At 42.1% G+C, this 14,487-nt stretch overlaps 1 protein-coding gene across 1 annotated transcript; it reads right to left on the reverse strand.

The window, feature by feature from the left end:
* Positions 1-195: 195 nt before the first annotated feature.
* On the reverse strand, positions 196-14,426 carry MFSD8 (major facilitator superfamily domain containing 8). Its single transcript, XM_083520060.1, has 12 exons — positions 14,116-14,426; positions 12,956-13,047; positions 11,892-11,935; positions 11,047-11,287; positions 10,215-10,328; positions 9,193-9,337; positions 8,204-8,262; positions 7,660-7,768; positions 5,748-5,882; positions 2,101-2,204; positions 1,767-2,023; positions 196-774 (listed from the first exon to the last, which is right to left on the reverse strand). Exons 1-12 carry the CDS (start codon positions 14,193-14,195, stop codon positions 559-561), a joined length of 1,596 nt encoding a protein of 531 aa, XP_083376186.1. The 5' UTR covers positions 14,196-14,426; the 3' UTR covers positions 196-558.
* Positions 14,427-14,487: the final 61 nt, after the last annotated feature.

Raw genomic sequence — 14,487 nt, forward strand, 5'->3', positions numbered from 1 at the left:
GGGAGGGCTGTGTCACAGAGGTGGAAGGATTCTGTGCCAGTGAAACCCTGCTCCTTGGGTGCAACACTCTTCTTTCTCATCTTGGACAGTTGTCCCTTGGCTATACTTCTGTCCAACCCAAAAAACGCTCTGAAACAATTTTCTTTGTATAAAATATTCTGTATGACTATAAAACAAGAACTGTCAACAAGATACTTTTAAGTGAGACCATTTATTAGTTTCTGCTAAGTCATGTTAGAAAGCACTCGTTAAAATTTAGAAGAGGTAGCTAATTATAAAAGTGCCTAAATACAAAGTTTTTTTCAAGCTGTGTTTGAAAAACACTTTTTAATAAGACCTGATTCACAGAATCAAGGCAATTTAAGAAGTACACTACCACAGTAAGTAGAATTAGGAACTGTGTGAACTTTTGGAACTATACACATCAAAACTGTTTCATTATCATGTTCAGTGCTGTACCAGTGATATGTCTGACAATAAATTATCAGCAGTAAAACATAGCATTTCTATAGGACACACTGGCTACAAAAAAAGAAAAATGATAATAGTTACCCACAGCTAGGAGATCTGCTCTTGAAGTCTCTGATATAGGACAGAAAATGCAACAAGTCTCTTGTACACAATTTCCAAAAGTAAGAGAGAGAGGAGAACAATTCCACATATTAAGCTGAATGCCCAGCGGGGTCCCAAGTACGTGTAGAGTTGACTGACAAAGACTGGGCCAAGTATACGTGCAGCACTTCCGGAGGCAGTCAACCAGCCCATGTAGACACCCTAGAACAGATCAGAGAATTTTGAGTGCTGATGCGAAACTTCTGAAACATTCAAACACAAGCTATTATCAAGCCATTCTTATCAAAAAAACTTATTTCTAACTCTAAAATTGATTAAAATGGACTTTTAGGCCACCTTTTTAAAAAAGACAATTTAACTAGATGTTTGCATACAAACATTAGATAGATAAGCTGGAATGGGCCCAAAAGTGAACCCATGGCCTTGCATATCCCCTCTGATGTGGCCAGGAAACAGACTTATGTGGCATTTAACTTCAATTTCTACATATCCTGTCTTGCTGCTACATAGTGTGTTGTGTAAACATGGCCACTTTCTCTGCCACACATAACTTGGCAGCATGTGTTGCTAAGGGAGTGGCATATGGTACTTTCTCCACTCTCACTTGGAGCTGCATAGTCTTGACACTCCTGAGGCTTCACTTTTCCACAGACACCACAGGAAGATGTGAAGGGTAGAGAAGAAATGGGAGAAAGAATAAACTTGGGAAGGATGAGTAGTTTTCCCCTGTATCAGACAAACATATAAGACTGTCAGAGGCAGGATGTGCCTGAATACCTGCTGGTGAGAAATGCAGGAGGGGAAAGCACTGCTGCACTCAGATCTTGCTTGTGGGCTTCCCACAGGCATTTGGTTGGTTGCAGTGAGAGCAGATTTGGGGTTGATGCAAGGGATGTGTGGGATGAGGAGCTCCATCCCACATATGCAATGGTTTAGTTGGATATAACCTGTGACCTCTCCTGCTACAATTGGATTGACTAGACTACAACAAAGTGCCACTGCTCTATGGTGTTTTCCTCATGTGATGGCACAGAACTCCTCCAGCAAGAAAACACTCATCAAGACAATGAAACATTATTCCAAGTTCAGCAAGTTTTCTGGCACTCTTGCAAAAGTTTATAGCAAAATTAGAAATTAATTTTGTTATTTGTAGAAAAGACCTTATCTACACACATCACAAAAATCTTTCTTACCTGGGGCTTTGGTCCTATGATCTTTGAATATAAAGTGTAAGACATAACATTACAGGCTGGATAACCAAGTCCTAGTAGAATGACAGTAGTGATATATTGGCCCAAATAGATGACTGGAGTATAGAGGCACCAGGACTGTGACATAGGACATCCTGTTGCTTCAGTAGTATTACTGGATGGAAGCATCCATTCTAGTGTCCGGAGAGAGGCAAGGCTTTCACCAAAAGTCATTCTTGGAATAGAATTATTCTTTATATCTGTGAAAAAGCAAATAAAAGGTATCATATACAGATATTCAGTAGGAAGCTTAGAAGTTTAATATTAATATTTGTACCTTCCCACTGGATATTAGGTAACTGATGTCCCCACGGTAGTAAGACAAAGAATCCAACCAAGATAATCACTAGGCCTCCATAGAGTATAGCACGTTCACCAGTCCTGTCAGATAATGAAAACCATGATTACAATATTCATACTTAGGCTAACTAAACCAACCCTGCATACGATGCAAGATGCAGCAAATCTAAAGTCTGTTTGCTTTTCTTAAAAATATAGGTATGTTAGTAGGTGCACTCTGGGGATCAGGGTGCTACTAGTGCTACAAGCAAGTAGTTTAGAAAGGTTTATGGACAATCATTTGCAACCTAGAGTTCATCAAACCTTTTACTTTTTTTTACTTTATTGTACCACCATGAACGGTGGTTTTTATTTTGGTTTGGGGTTGGATATTGAGTGGGGTGGGGATTTGTTTTGTTTGGTACAATTGTTTTTGGTTTGATTTTTTTTTCTATTTTGTAAATGGAGGTTGGTTTGAGGCTTGGGATTGCTACTGTAGTGGGGCAGAGGGAGGTATGGCGGTGGGGGCAGATGTCATAGGCGAAGGGGGTCGAGATACAGATATGCTCATACCCCTTCCAATCTGCGCCCCATCCTGAGGGACGAAGGTAGGGTGAGCAAGGATTACTCACCTCCGTCACTGGTGTTGTGCAATGCCAGGTCTATAGGCAACAAAACCGCCACCCTGCGAGATTTCTTCACCTCGCAGGGGGTTGACCTGGCTTGTGTGATGGAGACCTGGGTGCGCGAAGGGGAAACTGTTACCTTACTAGAGATGGCGCCCCCGGGTTTCTCCATCCTCCACCAGTCGCGGACTGTGGGCCTGGGGGAGGGGTGGCATTATTAATCTGGGAAGATTGTTCTTTCAGGGCTCTACCATCGCCATCGATCCCCGGCATTGAATGTTGGCCTAGTGTGGGGCTCCGAGGTGAGCTTGGCTGTCTGGCTGGTGTACTGGCCACCTAGCGCACCAGCAGCCACCCTGTCAGGCCTGCTGGAGGCGGTGGCCGGCTGGGCCTTGGAGTTCCCTAACCTATTGGTATTGGGGGACTTCAACATCCATGCTGATGCCACTCCCTCCTCACAGGCTCTGGACCTGGTGTCTTCCATGGCGAAACTAGAGCTCTCCCAGTTTGTTTCGGGCCCCACACATCAAGCAGGCCACACGCTGGATTTGATCTTTGGCATCGGTATAGATGTGATCATGTCTCTTTCGATGAAGGTGCCATGGTCTGATCACTACGCTCTGAAAGCCAGGATTGATTTTCCACCCCCACCCTGCTTAGGTGGCGAGCCAATTTGGGTTCACCCGCAGAGGCTGATGGACCCTGATAGATTCCGTCAGGCCTTGCGGGACCTTGCTCCCCCTGGTGACTCATTGACTGAGCTTGTTGAGGGCTGGAATATCCAGCTCCTAGCAGCCATCGATGAGATCGCACCTAGGCACCCTTTGCGACCCCGCAGAAACCGGGCTCCCTGGTTTACCGAGGAGCTTCGGAAAATGAAGCGGGACCTCAGACGGCTAGAGCGAGTATGGCGGGGTGCCCGTGACGGAGCCTCAAGAACATCTTATAGGGTTTTTATGAATACCTACGAGATGGCAGTGAAGGCCGCTAAGAAGTCCTACTTCTCAGCCTCCATTGCCTCTGCTAGCTCTCGCCCAGCGCAATTATTTAGTATAATTAGGTCTTTAACATCCCTTGAAGGACAGCCAAATTTAAATAACAATTTGACACACAGCTGTGAGGCATTTGCGAGCTTTTTTGCGGAGAAGGTCCTGTTGCTCCGCCATGACCTCCCTGTCAATTTGGATACAATAAAGGAACTGGAGGCCCCTCGACTGTCCTCGGGTCCAGTATTGGACCACTTTGACCGGATATCCCCAGCCGATGTGGACAGACTCCTCCGAGCTGGAAAGCCCACCACCTGTCCTCTTGACCCGTCTTGGCTGATTAGAGCGTGTCCAGACGAGGTACGGGCCCCCCTGGGTGATATCATCAATTTGTCCCTTGGCACCGGGATATTCCCAGGGGAACTGAAGGAGGCAGTGGTGCGCCCGCTCTTAAAGAAAACATCATTAGATCCCTTAGATCTATCCAATTACCGCCCGGTTTCGAATCTTCCATTCCTGGGTAAGGTGATTGAGAGAGCGGTTGCTGAACAGCTTGGTAGGTTTCTGGATGAAACATCGGCTCTTGATCCATTCCAGTCCGGCTTCTGCACTGGTCATGGGACCGAGACAGCTCTGGTCGCCCTAACAGATTATCTCCGCAGGCAGCTGGATCGAGGCGGGTCGGGGCTGCTGATTCTTCTAGACCTGTCAGCAGCCTTCGACATGGTCGATCACGAACTCCTGGACCACCGCCTTGCCGACGTGGGGATCCAGGGCACAGTCCTTCAATGGCTGCGCTCGTTTCTCTCTGGTTGGGGACAGAGGGTGGCGCTTGGGGGGGAATTGTCATTGCGTCACTCCTTGGTGTGTGGAGTGCCTCAGGGTGCGATTCTCTCCCCGATGCTTTTTAACATCTTTATGCGCCCCCTCGCCCGGAGTTTTGGGCTGGGTTGCCATCAGTATGCTGATGACACCCAACTCTATCTGTTGATGGATGGCCATCCTGACTCGGCCCCAGACACACTGACCAGATGTCTGGAAGCTGTGGCTGGATGGTTACGTGGGAGCCGGTTGAAGTTAAATCCTTCGAAGACAGAGGTCCTCTGGCTGGGACGGGGCGATATGGGATTGAGGGGGCAACTCCCATCTCTTGCGGGGGTGCAATTAGTGCCAGCATCGTCCGTTAAGAGTTTGGGTGTAATCTTCGATACCTCCCTCTCTATGGAGGCACAGATTACAGCTATAACAAAGGAGGCATTTTTTCATCTCCGCCAAGCTAAGCAGTTGGCTCCTTATCTCTCTCGCCCTGACCTAGCCACTGTGATCCACGCGACGGTCACCTCCAGACTGGATTATTGTAACTCGCTCTACGTGGGGCTGCCCTTGAGACTGACCCAGAAACTCCAGCGGGTGCAGAATGCCGCGGCAAGACTCCTTATGGGGTCTTCGCTGCGAGATCATATTCATCCAGTACTATACCAGCTGCACTGGCTCCCGGTGGAGTACAGGATCAGGTTTAAGGTGCTGGTTTTAACCTTTAAAGCCCTATACGGCCTAGGACCCTCGTACCTACGGGACCGCCTCTCCTGGTATGTCCCACAGAGAAATTTATGGTCTGCAAGTAAAAACATCCTGAAGATCCCAGGCCACAGAGAGGTTAGGCTGGCCTCAACTAGAGCCAGGGTTTTCTCGGCTGCGGCTCCAATCTGGTGGAACGCTCTGTCACAAGAGACTAGGGCCCTGCAGGACCTGACATCTTTCCGCAGGGCCTGCAAGACAGAGCTGTTCCACCAGGCCTTTGATCAGGGCGCAGCCTGACCCCCTCCTCTGGCAATCTGCACAGAATGTTGCTTAATGGTTGCCATTAATTTGATTTTAATTAATTTTATAATGAATGTTTTTAGAATGTTGGATTATTTTGATTGTTGTTAGCTGCCCTGAGCCCAGCTTCGGCTGGGGAGGGCGGGATATAAATAAAAAATTATTATTATTATTAATTTCAGAATTTGTTGCTATCATACTTAGTAACTTACCTTTTGGAAAGTACTTTAACTGCTAAAAACACAATGACAGATTCAATGCCAACTGCACCAAGGATTAATCCATTGATAAACACTGCTTTTTTCCTGGTCCAGGAATACATATCCATTGTCAACGGTGTGGCTATGCTAGAGAATAAAATAAAACAAATTAGTATTCTCAAATTGTGCCTACGGTGATTGATAAGTGAGTTATTTGGACACCAGGCAACAGGAATCTCTGGGGTCCTAAAGAGCTGCTGGTTTCCCCTTCCTTTGTTACAGGTTTCTGCTTCTGTCTTATTTTTTTAGCCCTTGGACTTGTCATAGTTTGCCCTTCCTTCCCCAAGCAACTAGAATGCATCTTCCTATGGTGGTTCACCTCAGTTCATGTTGCCCCTTTAAGATATTTTCTGCAAATACTACTACAAAACAGTTCACTGTATAGTTAACTTACAGTACAAGGCAACACCTATCTACTCAGAAATAAATCTCTGTGCTTAATGGGGCTTTCTCCTAATTAAGCAGGCATAGGATGGCACCCTAGCCTTTGGACTAGGATTGGCATTGAGGGGGAAACAGGGTTCTCCTACATTTAACAGTTGCATGGCAGGCTGAAATTCAATGGGTTAAGTGTTTTCTAGTACAGAAATACAATTATGGAGAAAGCTTCAACGTGACTGTACTCTGACTTTGTGCTGTATGATGCCCCCTTATGGAATTATGAGAAAGATTATAGAAAATGGAGAAAGCCAAAAGTATGTAGAGGAGGATTCTACGAAAAGAAGCCACGTTAAGTAAGAACTGAAATAAATCATTAGTTGGGCTGTTAGTAGAAGTGAATGCTTAGCAAAGAGAACTGTTGGTGAGAAAGATGAAGAGTTTACCAGCTGAAGGCCTTTAGCCAAGTATGTTGCTATGCTGTGTGAAATGTAACAGGCTGAATAGCTAAGGCTTTGCTTTGAACTGATGTATAAAAGTTATTGTACTCCTCTGTTTCCTGCACCATTTCCCTCACTTATAAAAGGGGGTTTTGAGCCGCACTGCAATGATGATAAATGCCATTTCGAAATTCAAAATGTGCCCACTAGTCCAAAAAGGATGGTGGATCCCTGGCTTAAACCATCTCTCAGCTATACAATAATTAAATGTAGATATTTGATAACAGATTGACTACAGTAAGGTGGTAAAGCAGGAGAATAAGAAGTAGGTCATCACCATCATTTTACGAGACATTGCTAAAGATGTGAGAAACACCTGCCGAGAAAAATCAACCACCTTTTGAAAGATCTGAGAGGACGAGCAACAAATATTAAGAATGTGTGTTTTTCTGTCTGGATACTGAAATGTTTAGAGACCTAAAATTTCATTTTATATACCACTGAATTTTTGACTGGATGTGAATGTTCTGGAATTTGTACTAACTTAGATGAAGTATTATCATAATGATTTATCTTGTTTTTTAAATCCCATATCAGCACATCCTTAAAACTAGAGCAATATCTACACATTAAATTGGAATATGGGTTTATAATTTATCACATTTTTCCTTGAGGAACTTTAATGCCTCTCCCTGAACATGTATGTGGTACCTCTCTCTGCCTCTCCCAATTTCTGTAAACTCCATGTGAGGCTGGATCTGGGACAGCTTTATTTTTGCTTATATAGTAAGTGCTACATATATTTATTGTGCTGTATAATGTGCTACACTTGACATTAGCCAAAAGGCTGAGAGGAGATGCTGTGCCAGCTGAAATTTCAGTTGTGTATCCTCAACTATCAAATTTGATCTTCTTATATTGGGGTTATTAGGAGAGATTTCCAATATGAACTGCTTATGGGAATACAGCTGAGTTTCTTATTGCTATGACTTTGGGTCTTACTGTACTGCTACAAAAACAGATATTGGCGAATCAAGTATACTCACGTTTCAAAGACTGCAAAAACAAATAAGACAACAAGGAAAAGAAGGTTTGTTGATACAACAGCCGCATGGTCAATGGTTGCTTGACTATCTTGACTCCTCTGCTCGTTTTCTGAATAAAATAAAATAAAAAAGTAATAATAAGAAAGTGTTACACAGTTCAGATGTAATGACCTTGGTTTAATAAACCATTGTTTATTAAGTCAAAATGAGGCAAGCCCCTGCAGTCCTTTCCTCCTTTTCACTTATGAACTAGAACAGAAATTTTTTTCTGTTACATCTGGAAAACTAGAGTTTAGTCTTGGGTTACTATCTAGAATATTAAACCAGAGACTGAGCTATTGTTTCAGAGCTGAAATGTAACAGGAAGCTATGGTTTCTCATAATAGTTTAAGCAAAGAATAGAAGTTACAGATCCTTGTACTAGCAGAACTACTTCATTGGATAGTGCCCTTTGTATGTGAAGTTTCACAGTAGCCATTTCTTTCTATTTATATTCCAAAGTGTACTACAATATTTTATTTCAAGTTTTCTACAAAAAAATTACCTTCAGTTTCAAAGTTAATGCTGCTTTGTGGTCTTCCCATGTCGTCTACATGATGTTCTCTAAAAATAATTATTCATTAAAATAATTAATGCACTAAGGAAGCTTTGCAAGCTACAGCAGTACATTTCAACATCCAATCTTGTAATATCATGTTATGTTCCCAGTGGTTTTTAATATTTAACCACTTCATTTTATTATCATTTCTAACCCAATTCCTCAAAATCCTTTGTGTCAAAATCAGTTCAGTAACTTTCTAGGTCATGTTGAAGTAATTTTTCTGAGAAGGTGAAATTGAAATCTTGCTGGTGGACAGTTAGTTAGCCTGATAATGAAATGAGTATAAATGATCCCTCATTCCCACCAGCAAGATTTCAATTTCACCTTCTCAGAAAAATGAAGCCATGCTCTTAGAAGATGACAAGTACAGTCCTCAGTAATTTATTCTGGAAAAAATGAAGTTCAGATTACCCCCAAACTAAACTTCTATTTCTACTCCAAGGAATTTGGCATACGTTTTGGACTTGATTGCTCCAAGATTTCAAAACTCTTAGTGGCAAGTCCTCCACTTTCAACTCTGTATCATGGAGATGGTTTTTCTAATTTTCAGAATGGAAAAATAAATCCCTAAATGACAATAATTTGAGAAAAGTTTGAAAGCTTCCCAGAAGTCCGTAAAAACTAGCATGGAAAATGAATTATATTATTTGCGCAAAGTTAGAGATAATTTCTTCCCTATAAAGGCCAGGAAGAACTTGCCATTGCTAAGGTCAGCCACTACTGTATAGTGTACATTAAAGAATTAAAATAGGACCAAAATACATTTATCCAGATTGCACACTCATTAGATCCAAGAAGAAAATAAAATCTAGAAGTCCCAAAGAGGAACAAAGATTTTAAAAATCACATATGCATAGACACCCCTACCCCGCACAAAAGAGAAATCAAGGATAAACACTTGGTGTCTTAGAACAGTCTCAGTTTCTAATTACCTAAACATAGCAAATATCAAAACAATGTTGATGATTCCTAGGAGAGCTCCAAATAGTGCTGGTGTGGTGTACATGTTTATCTGAAGATGAATGGTTCTCCATGTGACTCCTTGTTCTCCAATAAGCGTAAAGAGGGTCTGAAAAACTAATCCAAAAGAGAATAGAGTTAAAACAGAAAATTAAGGGCATGTTCAAATATTGATGTTTTGCTCTGAACATGGAATCCAAAATATTTCATAAGAACAGTGCATTTATTCCACAAAACAAAAATAAATCACTTCAAATTATATGGATTCCATGGATTGAAATGATGACTTTAATGCTGCCTATAATGTATATATAGAAAAGATCCTTGTGAAAATTATAATTATTAAACGTAAACATTCTGTGTTCTTATAATAGAAAGAACGCATTATCCTTATGTTGCAATCCTACACACTTACATGGGAGAAAGTCCTATTGAGCCCTAAGCTCAATAAGGTCTGATTCACTTGCCTGCTTAATGTACCTTTTACTAAGCTGTAGACAAGGGACAGGGAACCCTTTTCCTATGAAAGGCCAGTTACTCACAGAAACATCAGTGCTTTTGCCATAGATTCCCCACCCCAGATAGATGTTAGAGAGCATGATGAACTACTAACATTGTCCCCCAATGTAGTCACCATAAATGAAAAGCACCATAGATATTGAGGTGCATGGAACCCAAGAGTGCTTTTGATGTGGAAATGGCCCCATTTTTTCCAGGCCTAAATTAGGAACTATTACCCATACCTGCTGCTTCAGTACATTAAAAGCATATGATAAACCATCTTCATACCCCTCAGTATCATCCTTAGAATTTGAGCTTGCAACTTCCAAATAATGTTTTAACTAAACCTTACTTTAACACAGCAGGAAAATTAAATTTACATATACATATGCAAATGTTTGAAGTAACATTTGAAGTCTTTCTGATTCAGAATGCCAAGTTTCCACACATCAGGTTTCATTTGAAAATAATGAAAATACAACCTACGTTGTACCTGGTCCCAGTATGAAACCCACTGCTTGACAAGCACTAGTGTTTGCCATGGCGCTAGTTCTTTCAGTAAGAGAGGTGGCACCAGCAATGTATGACCGAACTACTGCTACATTTCCTAAAGAAAGATGAACAGAAGGAAGTACGTTTACTTGACACAAATAAAACATTAGGAATTTATTTTGTTTACCTAAATTACTAGAAATGTAACACTTATTCCTCTTCTGCCATGTCTTATTTTAAAGAGATTCACAGATATTGAAAGCCATCTGATTACAGAGACACCTTTTCGCTGAAGTGATTATTCACAACTGTATCCATCTAATTTCAGCTGTTAAAACTTTTCAGTAACTTGGAACTTTTTAGCAGACAGGAGTTAATAGCTCATGCTTCTTACATAGCATTTTTGAAGCTTAATGTGTAAAAGGCTCCTGAGGAAACTGCACTAAATTCCCCATGCTTTTACTCTTGCCAAACCTCTTATATAGCAGCTCTTTCACAGTGGATCTCTGTCACTACTGAGTCAGCTACTTAAAAATATTGCACCTTTGGGCTACCATTGACTCAGATGCAAGGCCACAGAGAACTATGGGCAACTCACCTGGTAAAATTGGGAGACATGAGTCTATATTTTGAAGTTAAGCAGTTAAGCAACAATGGAAATTATATATTTACACAATTTCTGAATTACACCTTGCTAGTGATGTAGCAAGTGGCGCTATGAAGCAAGATATATTTCATAGCTGCTTATGAGATTCTGATTAACCTAACAGCACAGCTGCCTTAAATAGTACACAACAACTGTCAATCTTCCGTGTAAATGTTTCTACAATTACCTGCGCCAAACCCCACCAGAGCTCGAGCAACCAGCATGTAGTATTTGTTGTGTGATGTAGGTAAATGGACATAGGCATAAAGAAAGTTAGCAGCCACTGAAATGGTAGTTGAAACTACAAGAGGCTCTCTTCTTGGTCTGTAATTGGACCATGTGCCAAAGAAGGGGGAAGCTATCATCTGACCAATGCTATATGAAGCAATAATCCAGCCCAGGAAACTTGGATCTGCAGTTTTATCTATCTATGGAAACAACAAAAGCAACTTCAAAAACAAGCACATCTCATTCATCAGTTCCCAGCAAGAGTTTTACAAACAGCATCACAACATTTCCCAAGGTAATATAAATACTTTGAGGTATTGTCGTATTACTGAATTTATCCATTAGCTAAAATTGAAGAATTATTTGGGAAGAGACAGTTGAAAGGTATAATGCATTGCAAGGTGACAGAAAATAATGTGAGCAAGCCCACCGTAGAACTAATAAGGGACTATATTTGGAAGATGCTTTTTAAAAACCACCCTGCTTAATGCCCAATTTATGAAAATAATTATGAACTGCTTTCTCAATAGCACTGCTACAATGCTAAGGTATAACCAATGGGTAGTATTCAACTACATTTTCTTCACACTTTAGATGAGCCATAAAACAGTGAATGAATGTTAAATAGTAGTATTTTGAAAAACAGGGTTTTAAACTAAACCTCTTTTGATTCAGCAGCCTGAATTTGCAAAATTGACATAAATCACCCCAGATTAAGACAACCACTTCAAATATCACAACAAAGAAACCCATTCATAGTCAAGTACAAAACAACTAATAACTAATTCAAACTCTCATGGTTACCTGTTGAAGATAGGGCCATATTGACATAATCACAATAGAAAAACCTGCAATGTAAATAATTGAAGTTATGCTTCTATTATTAAATCATTACATAACATTCTTCATATATCTGTCTGAATAAAAGGATTGTGTCCCTAAATGTTCAAAGTCCACAGAAAAATCAAAGTACAACCTGTTCCCTTATAATTTTATGGAGGCATATATTACCTTTTCTGTTTTATTCCTATTGGCTTTTTAGTAGCATGTGTCCAACTAAACAATCATAAATCTATGGCTCACTCCTTAAATATATGATCCAACAGAGCTTTCTTCCCCTAACAAAGTCACATGCTTTAATTAAGGCACAAGGTATCAGAGTTTATGGCCAGTTATTCAGGTTGAACTGAAACCAGTTGAGTTAGACTTTGGAAAAACTGATATTTGGAAAAACTGATATTTGGATTAAGAGTCTTCCTACAGCTTTATCACATAAGAATCCCACTATAGCAGCTTATGGGAGGAAACCAAATTATAGCTGCAAGCAAAATATTTGCAGGAAATTTTCTTGAACATTAACCTTTTAAAAAAACCCCAGGATAAACAGCAGTTCGGTTTCTCCAAATTAGACAAGAGTGCACTGAGAACCAGTCTACACTTACAATGGTTGGTATTCAGCTGTAGAACTATTGAAATTAATGGACATAACATAGAAATATTCATTACCTCCCAACTAAATTTTGGCATTTCCTCCATACTGTGGCCAAAACATGTACAGTCGTACCTTGGTTGTCGACTCCCGGAACTGTTCAAAAACCAAGGCATGGCTTCCGATTGGCTGCAGGAGCTTCCTGCACTCAACCGGAAGCTCTGTCGGATATTCGGCTTCTGAAAAATGTTTGCAAGCCAGAACACTCACTTCCGGGTTTGTGGCATTCAGGAGCCAAAATGTCTGAGTACCAAGGCGTTCGAGAACCAAGGTACGACTGTACAATACATTTCCATAAAAAAAGTTTCCATAAAGCATTTTAATTTACATTCAATATAGACATAGGAGTGGAGCTGCAAAGTTACGTTATTTTACAAACCAACACTGCTGAAGAACATTGTGAGATACATTATCCGAATGGATCTCCACCGGCTATTGTAATGCTGTAGGGTTTCCATAACACCATCAGATCTGTAACAAATGAAAACATATTTAAAGATTAACAACTCTTGGAACTTGTTTTTGCCTAACTTACAGTAATCTGTTCAAGAATAATAAGCACTCAGAGCAGTCCCTCTATGACAGGGGTAAAGGTAAAGGTAGAGGGACCCCTGACCATTAAGTCCAGTCATGACTGACTCTGGGGTTGCGGCGCTCATCTCGCTTTACTGGCTGAGGGAGCCGGCGTACAGCTTCTGGGTCATGTGGCCAGCATGACTAAGCCGCTTCTGGCAAACCAGAGCAGCACACAGAAACGCCGTTTACCTTTCCGGCAGAGCAGTACCTATTTATCTACTTGCACTTTGACGTGCTTTCGAACTGCTAGGTTGGCAGGAGCAGGGACCGAGCAACGAGAGCTCACCCCGTCATGGGGATTCGAACCGCCGACCTTCTGACTGGCAAGTCCTAGGCTCTGCGGTTTAGCCCACAGCGCCACCCACGTCCCTATGACAGGGGTAGTCAACCTTTTTATACCTACCGCCCACTAATGCACCTTTCTTGATGGTAACATTTTCTTACGCCCGTCAGTGCTCGATGGAAGGAGGATTCAGCTTGTGCCCTACCACCCACCTAGAATCCTGAAACACCTTAGTGGGCGGTACAGACCAGGTTGACAACCCCTGCTCTATGACTTCAGTATTTAAATACAACATTTAAAAAACAACAACAGGAAATGGGCATAATGAAAGCCTTTCAAAGGCTCAACTAAAAAAATGCCACCGGAATAAAATAAATAATAAGAGCCCTTTTAAAAGGAGGCGCCATAATACCAATATTCGTTGTGACGCTTCACATTTTTATCTGGAAGCATAATATTTGATTCTAAAGTTCAAAGCCTACTGACCTTTTGGTGCTAATTAGAACAGTATAGGAATATAAGCACTAACCCCCAAACAACAACAAAACAACACTTCCGCCCTCGCCTGGACCACCACGCCCTTCCTTCCCTCAGCGACTGACAATCCGACACCGGCTCTTCTTCAGGGGCCTGACTCCGAGGCGAGACCCCGTCACGGAGCGCAGCCCCCCTCCGCCTACCTCCAACCGGGGGTCCGGGGGTCCAGCAAAGGCTCATCCTGCCCTTCAGGCGCAGCTTCCCAAACAGCATCGTCGGCCATGGTCGGCTTACGAAGAACATCAGCAGCAGCGAAGGCAAGACGGAGCAGGTACGCTACCAGGAAGAAAGGAATGGGTGGGACGGGAATCACGCCATTCCACACACGCCCACAGCCGCCCTCCTTTCCTTTACTCCGCGTCTTCCCGTTCAAGCCGTGAGGTGACGCGCCACGTGACTGACGGCGAACAAAAAAAACAACCACCACCAGCCTCCAACAACACCAGGCGCTTGTTGGTCACGTGACAGGAGGGGCGCTGATTGGTGTAAAGGCGGCTTACCCCGCCCCCCTCTCT

This window comes from Podarcis liolepis, assembly GCF_965112155.1.
Source record: "Podarcis liolepis genome assembly, chromosome: 9".
NCBI classification, from domain to species: domain Eukaryota; kingdom Metazoa; phylum Chordata; class Lepidosauria; order Squamata; family Lacertidae; genus Podarcis; species Podarcis liolepis.